The sequence below is a fragment of the Manis javanica genome, chromosome 11 (genome assembly GCF_040802235.1).
Source record: "Manis javanica isolate MJ-LG chromosome 11, MJ_LKY, whole genome shotgun sequence".
NCBI classification, from domain to species: Eukaryota; Metazoa; Chordata; class Mammalia; order Pholidota; family Manidae; genus Manis; species Manis javanica.
In genome coordinates, this window is record NC_133166.1 from 110,679,182 (window position 1) to 110,696,733 (window position 17,552).

At 58.6% G+C, this 17,552-nt stretch overlaps 1 protein-coding gene across 7 annotated transcripts in view; it reads right to left on the bottom strand.

Moving 5' to 3' along the window:
- Nucleotides 1-17,552, bottom strand: part of SHANK2 (SH3 and multiple ankyrin repeat domains 2) — a 471,338-nt gene that overhangs the window by 175,132 nt on the left and 278,654 nt on the right. The window contains exon 1 of one of the 7 annotated variants that reach the window (XM_073217290.1): nucleotides 5,110-5,481. The exons of the other annotated variants lie outside the window; for them this stretch is intronic. Coding sequence (XP_073073391.1) covers nucleotides 5,110-5,176 — 67 coding nt within the window. The 5' untranslated portion in view covers nucleotides 5,177-5,481. Of the gene's footprint in view, nucleotides 1-5,109; nucleotides 5,482-17,552 lie in introns of those variants that run through there. 7 annotated transcript variants of the gene reach the window in all.

The window sequence follows — 17,552 nt, forward strand, 5'->3', positions numbered from 1 at the left end:
ACAAACCACAGAGTCGTGTTTTCCTGCATTTCTGCAGGTTACAAACCTAACGAGGGCTGAGATCAGGTGCGGGCGTGGCAGAAGTTCAGCGTGAGATCAGAGTCCGTCCCTGGCCTCTTCCAGCCTCTCAAGGCAGCCGCTCCCTGTGGCTCATGGCCCGTCCTTCTCCCACAAAGCCAGCAGCTGGCAGTCCCCAAATGCCACCACTGACACTCACCTCTGTGCCTCCCTCACCCACTGAAGGTCCCTGGGGTCACACTAGGCCTCCTGGGTGATCCAGGGTCACCACCCTACCGGAAGGGCAGGGGTCAGCAACTGCCAGCCTCCCTGCCCTCTGCCACTTGGGGTAAGAGAGCTACAGGTGCTGGGGGCCAGCACATGGGCATCTTTGGGGGCCCACATTCTGCCCACCACCACCGTGAAGAGACCACACTTGTAGGACAGCTCAGTTGGGCAAGACTTGCTCAGAATAGTTAAACCATGTCAGTGAACAAAGTCGGAATCTTGCTTTCAGGTCAGAAAGTGCCCTAGCAGGAGAGAAGCCATTTTCCAGGAGATGCATTTCCTTGTTTGCAGGAATAAAACAAAGGGTTGTGCCAACTCTGACTCTGCGGAAGGACAGCACCGCCCGGGGTGGGTGCTCATCTCCCTCCCCCTCCGTCTCCTCGGTGCAAAGGGGCCAACGGTCCTTCTTGCGGGCCTGCGGCGGTCTGCTCTGTGCGTGGCAGCCCCCTGCTTGATGACAGACCTGGGCTCTGCCCAGTGAGAGCCCTCCCCTGGGGGTCTGCAGGCCCACCTGCCTGGGCGCCACCCTCTCTTCCCTGAGCACCTGAGTCCTGTAGCTGAAGCCATCTATACAGCCAGCAGGGGCACCAAGCGACAGAATCACTGGCTTCTGCGTCCTGCCAGCTCCCGGTGTGCACACCTGTGTGTGGTGGGGTCAGATGTCCTTCCCCCTCCCCGCCCTGTGCTGGGAAAACCAGCCCCATGCCCACACACCCGGGTGAGGAACCGGTGGCAAGGTGCCACCTTAGGTTTCCTAGAATGATCCCGTGCTTTGCATTCCCTTCCAGTTGGCCTGGATGTGCGTGGGCATGGGGGGTGCCAGCCACTGCTGACCCTCCGGGCACACGTCAGTGGGTCCCACACTCTCTGGCACCAGGCAATGACCTGACCTATGGCCGCCAAAACCCGAAGGCGGAGGAAGAGGGTGCCGGCTCGGGGGCTGACCTCCCTTCCCCAGTGAACAGACGCCACTCAGTCAGGCCCTCCCAACACAGCTGTTTTGTCCTGTCATTGTCATTGCAGGTAGTGGCCGGCAGTGTGGTAAGGTGACAGGGAACTCCTCCAAGATGAACAGAGGTTGCATTCTGAATGAGCAGAAAGCTGCTCTTGGAATCATAGCTGTACGAAGCGGTCTTCTCGCCAGGCGCAGCTGGGAACACCCGGGCCCCTGCTCCAGGGGAGCCCCTGTGGCCGCTGACCAGCTGAGGCCCATGGCCCCGGCTTCGCCCTTCGGCTGCAGGGGAGACGAGCGCACACCGCAGGGAGCCATGGGGCACCTGGGCACCGGGGCTGTGGCCCAGCTGGGAGGCTCGCAATGGTGAGAATGCAGGGGGGCCCCAAGGGAGAGCGGCCAGCCTGAGGCAGGGCTGGAGGAAGAGGACAGTGGGGGGGACCACCCAGGCGCTGGTACAACACGCCCACCAGCACCTCGGTGGGAAGGCTGGCCCACGGCCCGATGTGGCCATCACACGTAACACTCGGTCACCTATGACCGTGTACTGTGCAGGCTCTAAGTGCAAAATGCTCGAGCTCCGTAGCGCAGCCCCCTGCAGCCCCCCACGGTAAGTAGTGTTTTCTGCCACTGCGCTGCGGAGCAAACGAGGGCTGAGGGCCGTGGGCAGCTCCAGAGCTGGTGCTCCTGACCGTGGCCTCACATGTCGGGTGGGGAGGGCTCAGTCTGCCCTGGGCTGGGCGCGGTCCTCCTGACACTCAACCCCGGCTCACTCAGCAGCCGGGTCGGGCACCGGCTCTCCTGGGGGCCGGGCGGCCCAGAACACCTTCCCGGCGTCATTCCAGGAACAGCCAGCTGACTGGGTCTTGGCCAATGAGATGGCAGCAGGCATCTGCAGGGAGGAGCTTCCCTTCCCAAAGCAGGCCTCCCCTTCCCCAGGTGCAACTGTCAGCGGCCACAAGGCCACGGTGGCAGGGCTGAGGCGGGGGCGGGGGAAGGCAGGAGGAAGGGGCTGGGGCTGGTCCCCCTAGCTTGCAGGGAAAGACACGTGAAGCCTGAACAGGAAGGGTGCCTTTTCTGGAAGCCAACCCTGTGCCATCCGAACTGCAAAGCAACATCTTGTCTGGTTCAGGGGCCAACAGCCCCATCAGACGGGTCCCACTGCTGACGAGAGGGGGACCCTGAGGTGGGGAAATGTTAAATGGTGTCCCAGGGTGCACGGCTGGTGAGGCACGGGGCCGGCTTGTAGGTTGGTCCCTTAGCGCTTCGGCCACACCGCAGAGCAGTGGCGCAAGGCAAGTCTTGCTCTGCCCTGGGGAAAACCGGGTGAGCCGGTGGAGCGGGGACCCAGACCCGCTCCCTGACTCAAGGGTGTGCCACTGGACATGTGGCGTCTTAAAGGACAGACCTTAGGGATGAATAGTTCCCTACAGACGCTGCTTTTTATGACACTAGGCTTGAGAATTACTCAGGGATGCAGAAGAACCTGAAATCACGGGCTTTGGGTTAAGGACCTCCGTTGGATGACAAGCAGGGACTTGCCCAAGGCCATACGTAAGGGACCCACCTGCAGGCCCTCGGCCGGCTTCCTGCTCCCCGCCCACCAGGCCCCTCCCCTGTGTTTGTGGGCTCCATGGACACCTCCCGCCCTGGCACTGGCTCATGGTGGGGGTCCCTCAGTCCCGATTTTCCCCCCTCTCCCATCTTGCTATTGGGCCACAGCTGGACGGGGGGCTTACTAGGGTCCTGGCACTGGCCACCGATCCCCTCCTCCCCAAGCGGTTGGACAGCGAATAAAGCTGCTGCCTGTCACTGAACTGGTTTCTACTCTACAGTAATTAGAAGATTAAAAAAAAAATCAGCCCAGGAGGCTAAGAGGAAGCATTTATACCACGACACAGGGCCAGACAGGCAGTTCAGGCAGAAATTATAGTTCATGGAGGATGGAGTGCCAGGAACACAGGTTGTGGCTGAGCTCGGCCCAGGTCCACACCAAGGGGCCCTGGTCCCGCCGCAGGAAACACCGCTCCCGCCTCCCTGTCCAGAGGGAGCCTCCGGGGGCCAGGGTGGCTGGGCACAGGGCTGGCCTCCAGTCCCAGCAGCCCAGGGCTGAAGTGACCACGGCCGAGGGGAAGGGTGTCTGAAAACACGCAAGGATCTGGAGAAGATTTTCCAGCTCTGAATCTACCAGCAGGGCCACAGGGCGCAGAGCCCTCATCTCTGTTGTGCCAGGATACCCGGACCCATCGTCTGTGCTTCCCCAGCACACTGCCCACCCCCATGTCTGCCCTTCAACACCTAGGACCTGACTCCACGGAACGGCCTGTCCTGGGCCCTGCTTTGTGGCCGCCCTCTTTCCACGGTCAGTCCCAGCACCTCTCACAAACTCGGTAAGAATCAGAGCCATCATCTGTGAAGCAGCTGCCTGGAGCACCTTCCTCTGTCCTTACACCACCCCCGCCCCCCAACACACACGCGCACACACACGCGCACACACACACAGGGTTGTTCTTCCCGGAGATGTGTACCCAGAAAGGTGAAGTGAAATGCCCAGGGGCACTTGGTGTGAGCAGCGAATCTAGATTTAAACCCAGGAATGGATTGGGGGTGGGAGGATTCTTTTTAGCCTTGTAAAATCTTTTTTAGGGACACTGGCAGCTGAGGAAATAGGACACAGAGAAAAAAGACCTGTTGAGCTCACAGAATCCACCCGGATCATGTGGGAAGACAGCTGAGCCCTCACAGCTTGGCGTCCAGGCCATCAAGGGGACTAACCATGGTTCAAGATCACAGAACTACTGGCTTCATCCCTAGGAGGGTCTGAGTGGGTCGTGGGGAGGGTTAGGTGGATCCCACGGGTGCTAACAGATCACAGAAAGACCCACTCTGGCAATGACCTTATAGACGGTAGCCGGGCCCCTCAGGTACTCATTCCCTGAACCTGCAGACCGGCCGGGCCTCCCCAAAGAGGCTGCACATCACTGACGGTCACCAGGGTTGGAAGGAAGGTGAGGACCAGTGGGCGGCACCACGAGGGGGTCCCCAGAGTCTCGGCAATTCGTGGTTCAGTTTCTTTGCCCACTTTGTCAAAGCCACATTAGGGAGAGGAGTCTTAACTACCCAGGTGGCTGAGCTCCCCGGCCGGAGCCCTCGCAAGCGGGCCGTCCTCTGCTGTTGCGCGACGCAGGGAGCGGGGAACTGCCGGCTGCAGAAGTTGGATCTGAAGACACAAACAGCGCTGCCTCGTCTCCGCTGTTACGAAGTACATGGTGCATATGATTTCAAGAAACAAAACTAAAAACCAAACCCGCCATGCTCTCTCTGCAGGAGGACAGGCTGGGCTGCTTAGGAGGCACACTGCCCAGTACCAGTTTGGGGGCACTTTCCACACAGTTTTGTCAGGTCAGAAAGAACCACAGGAGGCCTGGACAACCTATGGATTTAAATCACAGCAACTCACAACACAATCACCCTCCCTGTGAGTGGAACATCTAGGAATCGATGCTACAGCTGCTCTTAAAAACCCCTGGCCACTCAAAGGGCCTCTTGAGAACACAGAGGCCAAGGGCAGTCTAACAGCAACCGAGCTGCCTGCGTCCTCTGGGAAGATTTGATGGTTCCCTTGATTCCCCAGCTTCCACAGAGGCAGGAGAAAGCCGGTACGGAAACAACAGTCTTTTATGGTGAAACACAACCACCAGAAACACAATCATTCTAAACACAGGGTGCAGAGCGATTGCCTACACGGCGAGCTGCCGCGTCTCACCGAGCAAGGGCTGCCGGCACCCCGCGATTCTGCAGTTCCCGGCGCGCCGGTTAAGAACAAAGACTCAGCACACCGACCCAAGGCTGCCCGGGAGGCGGCTCCGTACCTCCGAAATGAACTTTCTTCTTGAACCGGGAGCTCTCAGCCATCATCGCTAACCTGGGCGTGACCATCTCACTCAGGCTTGCCCCGCTGCTCCCCCAGGTCCATGCGGAGACAGGGTCCACGAGGCTGGCCTCACCTACTATCGTCTGTTAATCCAAGAGGAAAAAAGTTGCAGCCCTCTGGGAACAGGATCATGGAAGAAAAAGAGCTAGAAGATCAGAAGAAGAAAGATGGCTCCAGAGTGTTTAATCCACGGGCAGGTTCACAAATTTGACTTTTGGAGACTGTACGTTGGAATCGGCTGAAAAATTCAGTTCTTTGACACAAGTTGTAAGCTCCGGGTTGGAGCCTGCGTCCTTCTACTCCCCACTGTAGCAGGGAAGGTTCTTGTTCCTAGTGCCGGTTTCCATGGTAATGCATCAGTCACTAGTCTAAATAAGTACGGGTGAAGGACGCCTGAAACACCCGTGCAATTACGCATGCCATTAGCGGGGAGAGGAAAATGATTCAACCCGGCTATTAGCATGCGGCCGAGGTAACACTAGAGGCTGTCGGCGTCCTCGTCCTGAGTAATTAATTGCTTTCTCATTTGGTAACGCTCGGGTTTTTCTCAGTCTTGGTAGCTTCAGTGCCCGGCGTTCTGCGAAGTGGACAGTGGGCAGTGGAGTCCATCTGGCCACACGACTCACGGAGCCAACGCCTAAGGGGAGGAAGTGCATCTCAACAAGCTTGGTCCTGGCCAAGGAGGCCCCTACGCCTCCGCAGGACCCTGCATTCCTGTCAGGCGGTGTGGGACTTCAGGAGGCACGGAGGGACTTGGGGGGACATTCGGGAGACATGGCACACTCCGTTTGCAGGCTGGTGGTGAGCGGTCTGCAGCAGGATGCAGCCAGGGCTGTGGGTGGGGGCTGAGCCTGCCTCCTTCCAAACGAGGTCCTCCTCATTCTTGGCTTTCTGCCCCGTTTCTTTCCTCAAAAGACTGCCATGAGCACACTGTGTGGCCTCAGACAAGACCCCTCACCTCTCTGGGCTGCAGGCCCCCTGGCAGTTAGGAAATGGGTCCGGAGAGCTGGGGACTCTCAGTGAATGCTCATCGCATCCACCCAGAGGCAGGCTGTGGGGCAGGTGCCTGTCTGGAGCCAGATGCCAGCCTTGCCGCGCACTGGCTGCAGGACCCGGGCCTGTCTCCCTTCCCTCTATGTGTCCAACAGGATAACAGAGGATCATCTGTAAATGGGGTGTCACAGCTGCTGTGAGGTGGTCACGGATCCTATATCCACTGCCACCTGTACCCCCACTGTGGCGAGGCTGAGACCACGCCTCCTGGGGGGTTGTGTGTGGATCGTGGCATAAATGACCCAACCAGGCTGGAACACATGCCCCAAGGAGCGGCAAACCTGAGGAGATGGCCCAGAGAAGTTACGTGACCGACCCAAGGTCACACAGCCTGGTAAAGGCAGACCGCGAGGGAACCAGTCTCTCCACCCAGCTCTGGGCCCACCCACTCTCCTGCCACGGCGCTCCTGGGTGAGGGGTGCTGCGGTGCTGAGTGTGGCTCTCAGCTGGCCGGCGGGGATGCACGCTGAGGTAGGGCTGTGCACACGTGAGACACGGGCTCATGGCTAGGAAGTAAAGCGTGGCTCTCTAACTGGGTGTCCTGGCAAATCCCCCAACCCTGCCCCCTGAGGCCCAGTGGGAGGCGAAGACCCTCAGGCCTAATTGGACCCCTGCTTTCTGGAGCCTCCTCCCTCCACCCTTGGTCTCACTGTGCTCTGGGCAGGCCTGAGCCTGACCTGCGAGAGGCCCGGGCTGCCTCCACACTCACAGGGAGGGACTTCAGTGCGAGGCAGAGGCGGAGAGGTGGGTAAAAACGGTGCGGGTTTTCCCCAGCAGCACCGGCCCTTCTCCAGCACCCGACATGGCGCATACGAGCCTGCGCAGCCGCAGGCCCCATGCCCGGCGTCTCAGAGGCTCCCGTCCTCTGCAGCACCTGTCTCTCCTGGAGGGCAAGGACTCGTGGCTGCACAGGAGGGGGGTCCCCACCTCCCTCCTGTCGTGGAGCCCACCAGCAGGCCGAGCAGGGAAGCCGGCAGCAGACGATCGCCGCCCTTGTGGAGAGCTTGCGCTTCCTCCTTTGTGACCTGGGGCAGGTGTCCCCCCACGCTGAGATTCAGCTTCCATCAGGGGGCAAGGGCAGGAAGCACGCGTCCTGGGGGCAGGCTCACAGGAACAGCGGGAATGCTGGGCAGTGGCTCCTCGTGGGCAGAGGTGGGTCTGACCTGGGTGCCACTGCGTTCCCAGGCCTGCGCCTGTAGATGCCCCTCTATACCCACCAAGACACAAACACACCACATAAACTGTAAAGCCCTGTGCACATGCCACTGTGTGGGGGGCACTGCCCCTCAAACTGGTTCATCACACAGGTGGCCATGACCCAAGGGCACGCCAGATGCACGCAGGGACCTTTTCCTTTCTCTTGATGCCGCCACAGAAGGGTGAAGAACAGCTCCATGCCTTATGGCCGTGATGGCCCGGGCTTGCATCCTCCTCATGTCCGCTCCCCACAGGACTTCAGGGGTGCTACTGAAGCTCTTCAGGGTGCTATGGGCTGAACGGTGCACCCCCTAAATTCCTGTGCTGGAGGCCTAACCCCCATGTGAGGCATTTTGAGGCGGGGCCTCTGGGAGGTGGTCACGGTCGGACAAGGTCTTCAGAGTGAAGTCTCAAGGGTGGGGCCCCGGGTGGGGTCAGTGCCCAGACAGAAAGGCCCATCTCCACCAGGAGAGGCCGCAGACAGAAGGCGGCTGACTGCAAGCTCGGCAGGCAGGCCTTACCAGGAACCACCCTGGCGGCTTGGGCTCGGACCTGCACCTCCAGACTGTGAGAGGAATGTCCACCCCTGGCCTGTTACGGTGGCTGAGCTAGAATGTGCACGGACGCAGTGCTGACTCCCAGGGCCGGGAGGGTGATGTGCAGGGTGCGGGCTGGGCACTGATGGTTTTCTCAGCAGCAGAACGGCGGCCATACTGTGCGCCTATGCAGAGCACCCCCAGGGGAAGGCCACCACAGGTGAGAGGCGTTTTCTGTCCTGGCCCAGCACGTGGAGAGCTGGTGGGGCTGGCAGTGGTGTGTCCCTGAGGCAGACTGCCTGCATCTGGGGGTGGGGCGGGCTGGGGATTCAGAACTCTCCTCTTTGGGGAAAAAGACCCCAAACTCAAATCTTCTTTCCTTGCAGGGCCCAAAGGAGCAGTGTCCCTGCTGCCTGATGCTCCAGGCCGGGTTTCCACCTGGCACAGGCAGGGCCGTGGCTGGGTGAGCCCCACCGGCGTGTGCTCCCTCGGCCGCCACCTGCTCTGCCCCAGGTAGCACTCTGATTCCACCCTTTGCCGGCAGCGCGGAGACAAGGGTGTCCCAGGCGTGCTTCCCTCATAGGAGGGCCGAGTCCGTCTCCCGAGCTCCGTTTCTCAGGCATCCTGGCCAACAGGCGTGAGTGAGCACAGTGATGCGGGGCTTCCCTCCAGGCCTGAGCCGCTTATGGGCACACCCCCTCTTACCCGCCTCTGACTAGTGCTCCCCAGCATCGAGCACGGGCACATCTCAAAGTCAGTTCTCAGTGAATGTCTGTCTCCCGATTTAACAAATGAACCAGTCACACACAGGAGTCATAGACTGACGCAACCCCAGGCAGGCGGCGTGTAGAAGGGCAGGTGTAATGCGATGGGCAGTGGTGGGGCCTGGGGTCAGCTGAATCCTACGGTCATGCAAACCCAACGTTCGAGGACAGCTGTTCTTCCCAAAGGCAGGTGCAGGGGTCCAGCTGGTGCTTCGGGTGGCATGGCGAGGGCTCCCGCGGAGGTCGCAGTGGGCCAGCTCTGACTCCGAGGGGTGGTCTGCAGGTTTGCGGCACTGTCCCAGTGCCATGAGGGCACCGTGAGCACCGTGAGCACCCTGCAGGCTGGGCTGGGGTGTGGGCCGGCTGCACGGGTCCCCTGCGCCACACGCTTCCACAGGTCCCCATCCAACTCTAGGTGGACGAAACTTGTTATAACTACCTGCATGTGGATCCTACATTCTTGTCTGGCAAGGCACCGGGTGTTTTTGGCGTGGATGGAAAATGCACTGAACTCTCCAGAAATGCCAACCCCTTCCACACCACGGGGAGAACACCCTCTGTCCACTTGGCGCCTTCAGATACCTGCTCAGCCATCCCAAACCATGCCAGAGGCGGCCGGGCCCCCGGGGCTGTGGGTGTATTAGCTGGCATTTGGGGCAAACACAGCAGCCCCCACAACAGGAATGGCACCTAACTATGGCTTTTCCCAGCCCGGTGGCCCCCAAGCACGATACCCACCAAAATAATCCTGCCCTTAGCTCTCTGCCGCCATGGCGGTTGGGGCATGTGCCATCTGCACGCAGCCCCACTCCCACCCTCTGGGCTCAGAGGGTGGTGTGGAGCCTGCACTTCCCAGACTCCCCTGCCAGGGGCAGCAGCGGGTCCTGGCGAGGGGAGACGTTTGTGCAGGCCCAGCTGAGGCGGCCGGAGGTGCCACTGTTCTGTGTGCCCTGGCAGGGTGTGCACTCCCCGCGCACTTCCCGGGACACCTCTCTGCCCCTATTACTGCTGGCACTTAAGGCAGTGGTGGCTTCCTGCACTGACCAATCCCTGGATGACATCACCGACCCTTTTCTGTTCCTGTACCGATTTCCCGGATGCCATCCCCTCCGTCGGAAATGCCTTACAAAGGCGTCTGCTGTTTTCTAACTGGGCATTGCTGACAATGGGCATGATGTCAATTTTTAGATGTTAAGTGTATTGTAGATTTTTAATGCAAGGATTCTCTTCAACATAATAAGGGATCCTAAACATAACTGCTTAGAAAAATGGGGGCAGTGGGTCTCTTGGAAATGAGGACCACAGAGCTACAGTGAGAGATGGCTTCTTAAAAGGCTGAAGGTGACAGAGCAGGAAACAGAAGCCAGAACCCCCACCTCCCACCCTGCCGTTTGCGTGCGGTTTAGCACGGAGAGTCATTAAAGGCATCTCTTAGCTCAAAAGCCGGACCTCTGCCTTACCAGGAGCTGTAGGAGGACAGAGCGGGCGCCGGCAGATTCTAAGCCTCCTGACAAGGAAGTTTCAGAATAACCAAAAGCTCTCAAAAGAAGCTAAGTAATTAGATAAAAACCCCACTACTGACACTGAGGGGCGAGCTTCCGCTTTTCTGCCTAGGCCCTCCTTTCCTGATCTTTATAGGGCTTTTTATTAAACACCCTCAGACCTCCTTTGAGTTAAAAGGTATGCTAATGGTCCTTGCGGTAGTCCGACCCTTAGGGTGGCCCCCCGGGGCCCCGCGTGAGCGTGGGACTGTAACTTGCCTCTAACCAGCAGAACATGCAAAGGGGACAGGAGGTATGCGATTACACGGTCAGGTCATATGTAAGACCGGGGGCCTTTCTTGCTGGAGTCTCTCTCTCTCTCTTGCTGGCCTGATGACACAGGTGACCCTGGGGAACTGCACCTGGGAGAAACTGCGGCAGTCTCTCTGCCTGCCTGCAGCCTCCAGCCAGCAAGAAACCGAAGCCCTCTGTCCTACAAACGCGGGGCACTACATTCTACCAATAACTGGACACAGCCTGGAAGCGATCCTTCCCCGATCGAGTGTCCAGATAAGACAGAGTTCGGCTGCCGCACCAAACACTGCCCTGCAGGAGCCCTGGATAAACGTGCTACTCCAAGAAACCAAGGCCAGAAGCACCCAAGTCAAGCCACTCGGCTGGTGGCGGTGCTGTCACGCTGCAGGTCACAGAGCAAGTCCAGGACTCCTCAGATGTAAGAGCCATACCAAGTGTCCTCAGTTGGCGTAACGAATATTCCACGCTGAGGATCCTTCTTCTAGACTCAGCATGTGCGGCAGTGAGGAGCTTGCAGACAAACAACACCCAGGAGGGAAATGAAGCCAGAGACAGAGGGCAGGTGTGCACATCTTGCTGACCCGGCAGCCCGGATGGGCTGGCAGGTGCTGCTCTGAGCACACAGGGACATGCACAGCAGGTGGTGCCACCCATGGCTTAACTCCCGCCCCACTGGGGACAGGTGGAAAGAAACCCGAACCAACATTAAAACAGCGGCTCCTCGTCAAGAGTTGTGTCCTGGTGGCCCCGAAGTTCATTCTCACACTGGGCAGTAAAGAACCAATCATGATACAGGCTTGGAGTGCGTGTGCGTGTGCGTGTGTGCAAATATGTGTAGCTGCCTTTGCAAGAATTGCTGCCAAAATGCTCCTGTGACTGAGCATCTTTCCCAGAAATCTTTGGGTCTTTGCTGGTCCATCTCCTCGTCTGATCCCATAACATGTTGTCCTTTAATATCAGACAACATGTAATTCAGGGGATGTAAGAGGCCCAGAATTTTTCTGAGAAATCACAGCAACCAGACAGTGCCACTGCCCACATGTTGCACAGAGCTGGTCCTGCACACCTGTGGTCGGGCCAACCCTGGGCAGCTCCGTGCAGGCATCCACTCTAACTCTGCTCAGAGCATGCCACATGCCCAGTGTCGGGCACCAACCCTCCTCCCAAGATCTAACAAACGGACTAGGCAGCGCACGTCAGTTAGAGGGAGCTGCCTTGTGTATTTAATGCCCACGTACCCCTACAGGGGAGCAGGCATTTGACAGCGAGTTAAAGGAAAATCTATAATAAAGTAAAAACCCAACCCAACCCGAATTTCAGTCCAAAAGGAAGGAAGCCAACCTTTGCTGAATGCCCACCATGGATCATGAGCTTTCATAAATTACAAAAAGAAAAAAACCCAGCACTTCAAAGCTTGACTCTGGGGGAAAATCCTTAAGCTGAGACCATTATAAGACTGTCATTAGCCTAAATACCGCAGGCAGAAATAAGTACTGTAGACCGTGCTGAAGAGAGTGGGTTTTTGTACTGTGTGGAATTTTAGTGAGTAAATGTTTTCCTACAATAGTCATAAATGCCACTAACATCCCAAACCAGCAACATTTAACTTATTTGCAGCTGGTTCTGTGTCATATTTAAAGTGAATCATTTTGCAACATTTGGGGACTCTTAAAAGCTGAATGCGGCTGGAGGAATTTCCTCAGATATCAGGGCGGGAAGGCCGAGTGTGGGGGGCTGGCCAGCGCAGTGTGGCCCAGGTGAGCCCCCTCAAAGGCCTCCACTGGCTGCCTCGTCTCAGCTGCCGCCTGCTGGCTGGAGCACCGGGCTAGCGGGGTCCGAGAGGGCCCGATGCCTGACAAGGCTCCCAGCGGACTGGAGCTCTCAGACGTCTGGCTATCAGCCCCACAACCCCAGCCCCAGGCAGGCCGGTGGCCCCCAAGGGCCTGGACGGAGGGATCACCAGTGCCGCAGCGGGGGGCCCCTCTCTGCCTGCACGTCCAGGCCCTCTGCCTTTCACACTCGATCTTCCCCACCGGCCCTTTACAGAAAACTGAGGGAAAGGACTTAAGGAAGTTGGGGGAAGAATGCAGGCCTCAGCTAAGCGGCATCGCCCTGGTCACCTCTGCAGGCACGTTCTCATAACCGGCCCATCTGACAGTCCACAGGGCCGCCTCCCTGGGCTGCATGCCCACGCGGGGGTGTGTGATGTCGCCTGGCAGTGGCAGGGCTGGGCCCCGCCTCCGAGCCCTGGACTGTGCTGAGCTCCACGCCGTTCTCTCCACACTCAGCCTGGCTCCCCAGGGTTGCATGTCTTTCAAGCCCCTAGAGGACTTTCCACCTCTTCTCCTGCCAGTAGCCATGGGTGGCCCTTCTCAGTGAAACTGGACCCAGATTCTAACACAGGTGGCAGGTGGACTCAGAGGCCCTGCCCATCACCTTCCTGGTCTTGGAGGGGCCCAGGCTCCTGGGGCCGGGTGGCAGAAGCTAGGGGGGAGGCTCAGACGCCTCGGGAGGCACATCTTGTGGGTGCACCAGAGCTTCATGGAGCCCGGGGTGCCAGGCCATGGGCAGCTCCCACCTGGTCAGGGAGGCAGATGAAATTAGACTCCTCTGGGATCCCGGCTGGCACAGAGGCATGAACAAAACCGGAGGGAGCCACAGGCAGCGCGTGTTTCTGTCCATGAAGCTCCCGAGAGGTGTTTGGGGAAGGGGAATGGAGCTTGTCTTGCCAGTGGGTTTCAGCCCTTGGCAAGTTCACTATGGATTCAATATGACCAAAGGAATGACAGTAGAACGTTCTTGGGGTGAAAGGGTTATACCCAACTTTTTTCCATGGTGGCAGGTCAGTCACTGAAATCTCGTTCACTCAGAGTGCGTCTGTGTGCGGCAAGCCGGGCTCTGCCTCTGGGCCTCTCTGCACAGCCGTCCGCACAGCCGTCCTCTGGGCCTCTGTCCTCGGTGCTGCCACCACTCCAGTCTCATCTCTGCCCTCCTGCAGCCTTGCAGCCATGCCACCGTGTGGCCCAGAGCACTGGGCAGAGCTCTTTATACAGAGTCATTAGCAAGGACGCATTGCTCACATGCGTGTAGTGAGCTACCCAACCAGGGCCAGGTGAGAATCCTGGCCACACTAACTCTCATTTTATCCACAGCTTACATGGGGAGCTGGTAGCAGCTGGCTGTGGTTGACTGTGGTCAAAAGCAGCTGCAATTATTCCCTGGCCGTATCCATGCCCACTTGCAAAGTGACTGTGAACTCCACCCATCGAGAGGCAGTCCCCTGCCCAACTCTTGAACCTGGCTGGCCCTGTGATGCTGACCAATAGGACATGTGAGTGACACCGTGCCTGTGCTCAGTGGGGACTTCAAGAGGACGACTTCCATGTTTCTGTTTGCTTCCGATTGCTGCACAGCTGCCGCGTCAGTGAGCCCGGCATAGCCTGCTGGGCGATGAGGTCCACGTGCCCCAGTCATGCGGCCACCTTGCCGGCTGTTTACCAACTGCCACTGGAGACACAAGATGCTCCCAGCAGAGCCCAGCCGAATCTGCTAAGTGACACCATCCTGAGATACATGGTTACTGTGTCAAGTCACTAAGTTTTTGTGTTGGTAACCCAGTGCCTTCCCAGGTGGAAAGTTTTGGGGTTGTTTGCCGGGCAGCAACTGTTTACTGTTACATTAACTACCTAACTATGCACAAGTCCCCAGCCACGCTTCACCAGATGTGAAACAGGGAAGGCCAGTGCTGCCCCTTCCATGGGGCAGTTTTAAGAGTCACATGGACAGCTCTGTAAAAATGCAGGGCCAACCGGGGGCAGAAATATCCGCATCAGTGGGAGAGTCTGGGAGATGCGGGCTGGGCGGCCGGCCCATGTGTCATGTGTGAACAGCTGGTTCACTGTGGGTGCTGAGTCTGACTTCTGTGTAGTTTCCAAGGCTTTCTTGTTGCTAAGGTGGCAGGTCGTATGCTTTGGAGGTAAGAGGCACCATGGATTAGCGTCCGAGCATCTCAGGAGCTGGAGCTGTAGGCAGGGGTTGGAATTCCAGCTCTGCAGCCAATTCCCAGCCTCTGGGGAGTTCGCGCACTGGGGAAGGACCGTTCCTCGTCATGAGCTGGTTCCTTGCTCCTAAAATGGACGTTGCCATCCCAGCTCTGCCCCCCACGTGCGGCAGGCCTAAGGTGGAAATGAGGCGAACTAGATGGATCTTCGGGACCACCCTGAGCTGTGAATCCAGATGGATTACCTGTCGAGGTCCCAGCGAGATCGGCGGTGCCCGTCGGCAGTCAGCTGGTAGCTCGGGAGAAACCAGCTGCTCTTCCACCACCACATCCTTGGGGGGCCGGGCCCTGGCCCGCGCTTCTCTGCACAAACATTTACATTAACAGAAGGAAATCTACAAAGCAGTTCTCCTCAAGTGGGAAAGAAGGCAGCGAGGTTTCTGACCATTTTGTGAGCTGACATTTTTCAGAAGTTATTTACAGGGCTCGACAAAGACATTTACTGTGTTTACCATTCTGTGCTGCAAACACTTTCAATAAGGAGAATAGTGCACACGGAAGCGTTCCTGGCAGGGCAAGTACAGGCAGACCTATGCAGAGCCCTCCCAGTGCCTCCCTGCTCCTGTTTACCGTCACCATGGAGACCGAGTCAGGCATTAGACTGACTGCAGAGAGGGCAGCACCGAGTCACTAACACAGGGAAGGCGCTCCCTGCTCGGCACCCAGCGATGCCAGCATGCTCCATCTCCTCCCTGACGACCTGGGAGTGTGGTGCCCTTGCACCAGTGCAGAGGACTTCACAGGATCCACAGAACATCACTCGGCCACCCTCTGTGATGGAGAGAACAGCAGCCTGACTCAGCCCGTGGGTCCACACACCGTTCTGAGCGGTCACCTGATTCATTTGGGGAAGGGCAACCCCTCCCGATGGCCAGCTACCTCGCGGCCGTCTGGAAGCAGCCTCTTGCCTATTTGCCATGCAGACCTGGGACATGTTGTTAGCAAAAGTAGAGCCAACTCCCAGGGCCCCAAGGAGCCCAGAGTGGAAGCCACAGCTCCAGGTGGCCTGCGCAGAACAGCACAAAGATTGACAGGCAGAGAAAATTCATTTCCACTTAATCGAGATATCTGCCTGGGAATAAACAAGGCCACAGCGAGTGCACGTTCACAGCACACACATGACGTGAGGCCCTCTCTTGTCCACGGTGCCACGCTGGAACTACTAGGCCACCCCACGTCCAGGCTTTCTTTAAGGAAAAACAAGTCCCAAACACTTATGATTATACACCTCCCTCTGCAAACCCTCTGGTCATGTAAGGAGGGCTGCAGCTAAAAATATCCACAAGGGACTCAGAAAAGCGACCCTCAGGGTGTGAGATGGATGGGCCTGGCCTTGAGTGTGGGTGGCAAGGTGAAGGCGGCACAGATCACACAGCCGGACCCCCGCCCCTGCCCGGCACAGGTGCACCGACCCCACAAGGGCTGCCCCCGCCCCCCGCTGCAACCCCGGCTCCTGGGACCGTGTCTGGCACACACAGCCTGCGCTGGCACATCGCTGCCGAATGAATGGATCTGAGCATCTTCTGCATGTCAGACGCCGTGGATGGAGAGATGACTAAGCTGCCTAAGCTGAGGGCACAGGCTGGTGGGGGAGACAGACACGGAACAGATCATCACAACAGAGTGGGATCATCTGTGACAGGGAGACGCGTCAGGAGCTATGGAAGCAACTCCAAGCGCAGGGAGCAAGGGCTTTGCTGGAAGTGCAGAGAGGAGGGGCCAACCCACTTGGGTCTTGCCGGATGAGTAGGAGTTTGGCAGGTGGACAAGTGAGGGAAGGGCATCCAGGCAAGAGGAACAGCACGAGCAGACAGGTGTAAAAATACTTGGTTTTCACAGAGGCAAGGAGTAGAGGGGCTGGTACTTTTGATTAATGCTTAACATGGAGTGTGTTGGTGCTCACGCCAGCCCTGCGTGCTGGGTATAATGACTGCTTCATTTTAAAGACGGGGAAATGGAGGCTTTGAGAGGACCCGTCCCTTTCTAGAACCTTCACAACGATGCAGAGCAGAGCTTGGATTGGGGCCCAGGGCCTGAACTCCTGGTCACCATGGGCTCCTGGGGAGTGGGAAGAGGTCTGCAGACCAGGGCTGCTGCCCGCTTTGTCAATAGGGCCTTGTCAGGCCACAGCCGTCCCCCTCCGCCGACTTGCTGCGTGTGTCTCAGTGCAGCGGAGTCGCTGCCTCGGAGCGTGCGGCCTGCGAAGACAAACACCGACTCCCGTCCTCACGTACAGTGTGTGGAGCCCTGGCCTGGAAACGGAGAGGAGGCTGATGGGTAAGTTGGGGGTGGTGGTGCCCACGGGGAGTGGGGCCCAGGAAAGTGGGCCTAGTGTGGGGCTGGGAAGAGGGAGGGTGGTGGCTCCCCAAACTCGCTTTTGAGGCCTCAGGGCCCGGCCTGCATCTGGCCAGAGTGGGGGTGGGGAAACAGAGGCGACTGAGCGGACACGCTCACAGCGCCAGGCGCGAGGGGTGTGTGGGCCGTGGCCCGGGGCTGGGAGGGCACCGGCAGCTGGAGAGGCGCAGGAAGTGGGGTGCAGGCGGGCCTGGACGAGCAGACAGCGGGGCAAAGGTGCGGAGGCCTGGCCCCACAAGCACCGTGAACGGAGTGTTTCTGAGTGAAAAGGTATCTGCGCTCATCGGCTTGTGAATGTTTTGCCTAATTCTTCTGAGCAGGTGTTGAAGGACCAGGATAATTAAAATCTGAGGGATGTTAAAAGAATGTGTGTTGAAGGTCGTGCTTAAAAGAGGTGCCTCGAAGCCCATCTCGTGAAGAGGGACAGGGGGCAAGAAGGAGAGCCCGCCTCCTGGCCCAGGGCCACCCCGCCTGGCTGGGGCAGCAACATGTGGCGGGCTTCACCGACCTGGCCAAGCCCAGGGGCCCTGAGGACACTGGGCACCAGCGGTGTCCTTGCGGAGCACGCAGGGGCTGGGGCACCACCAAGCCTCCTACCGGCCACAGGCTGTGGGGCTGTG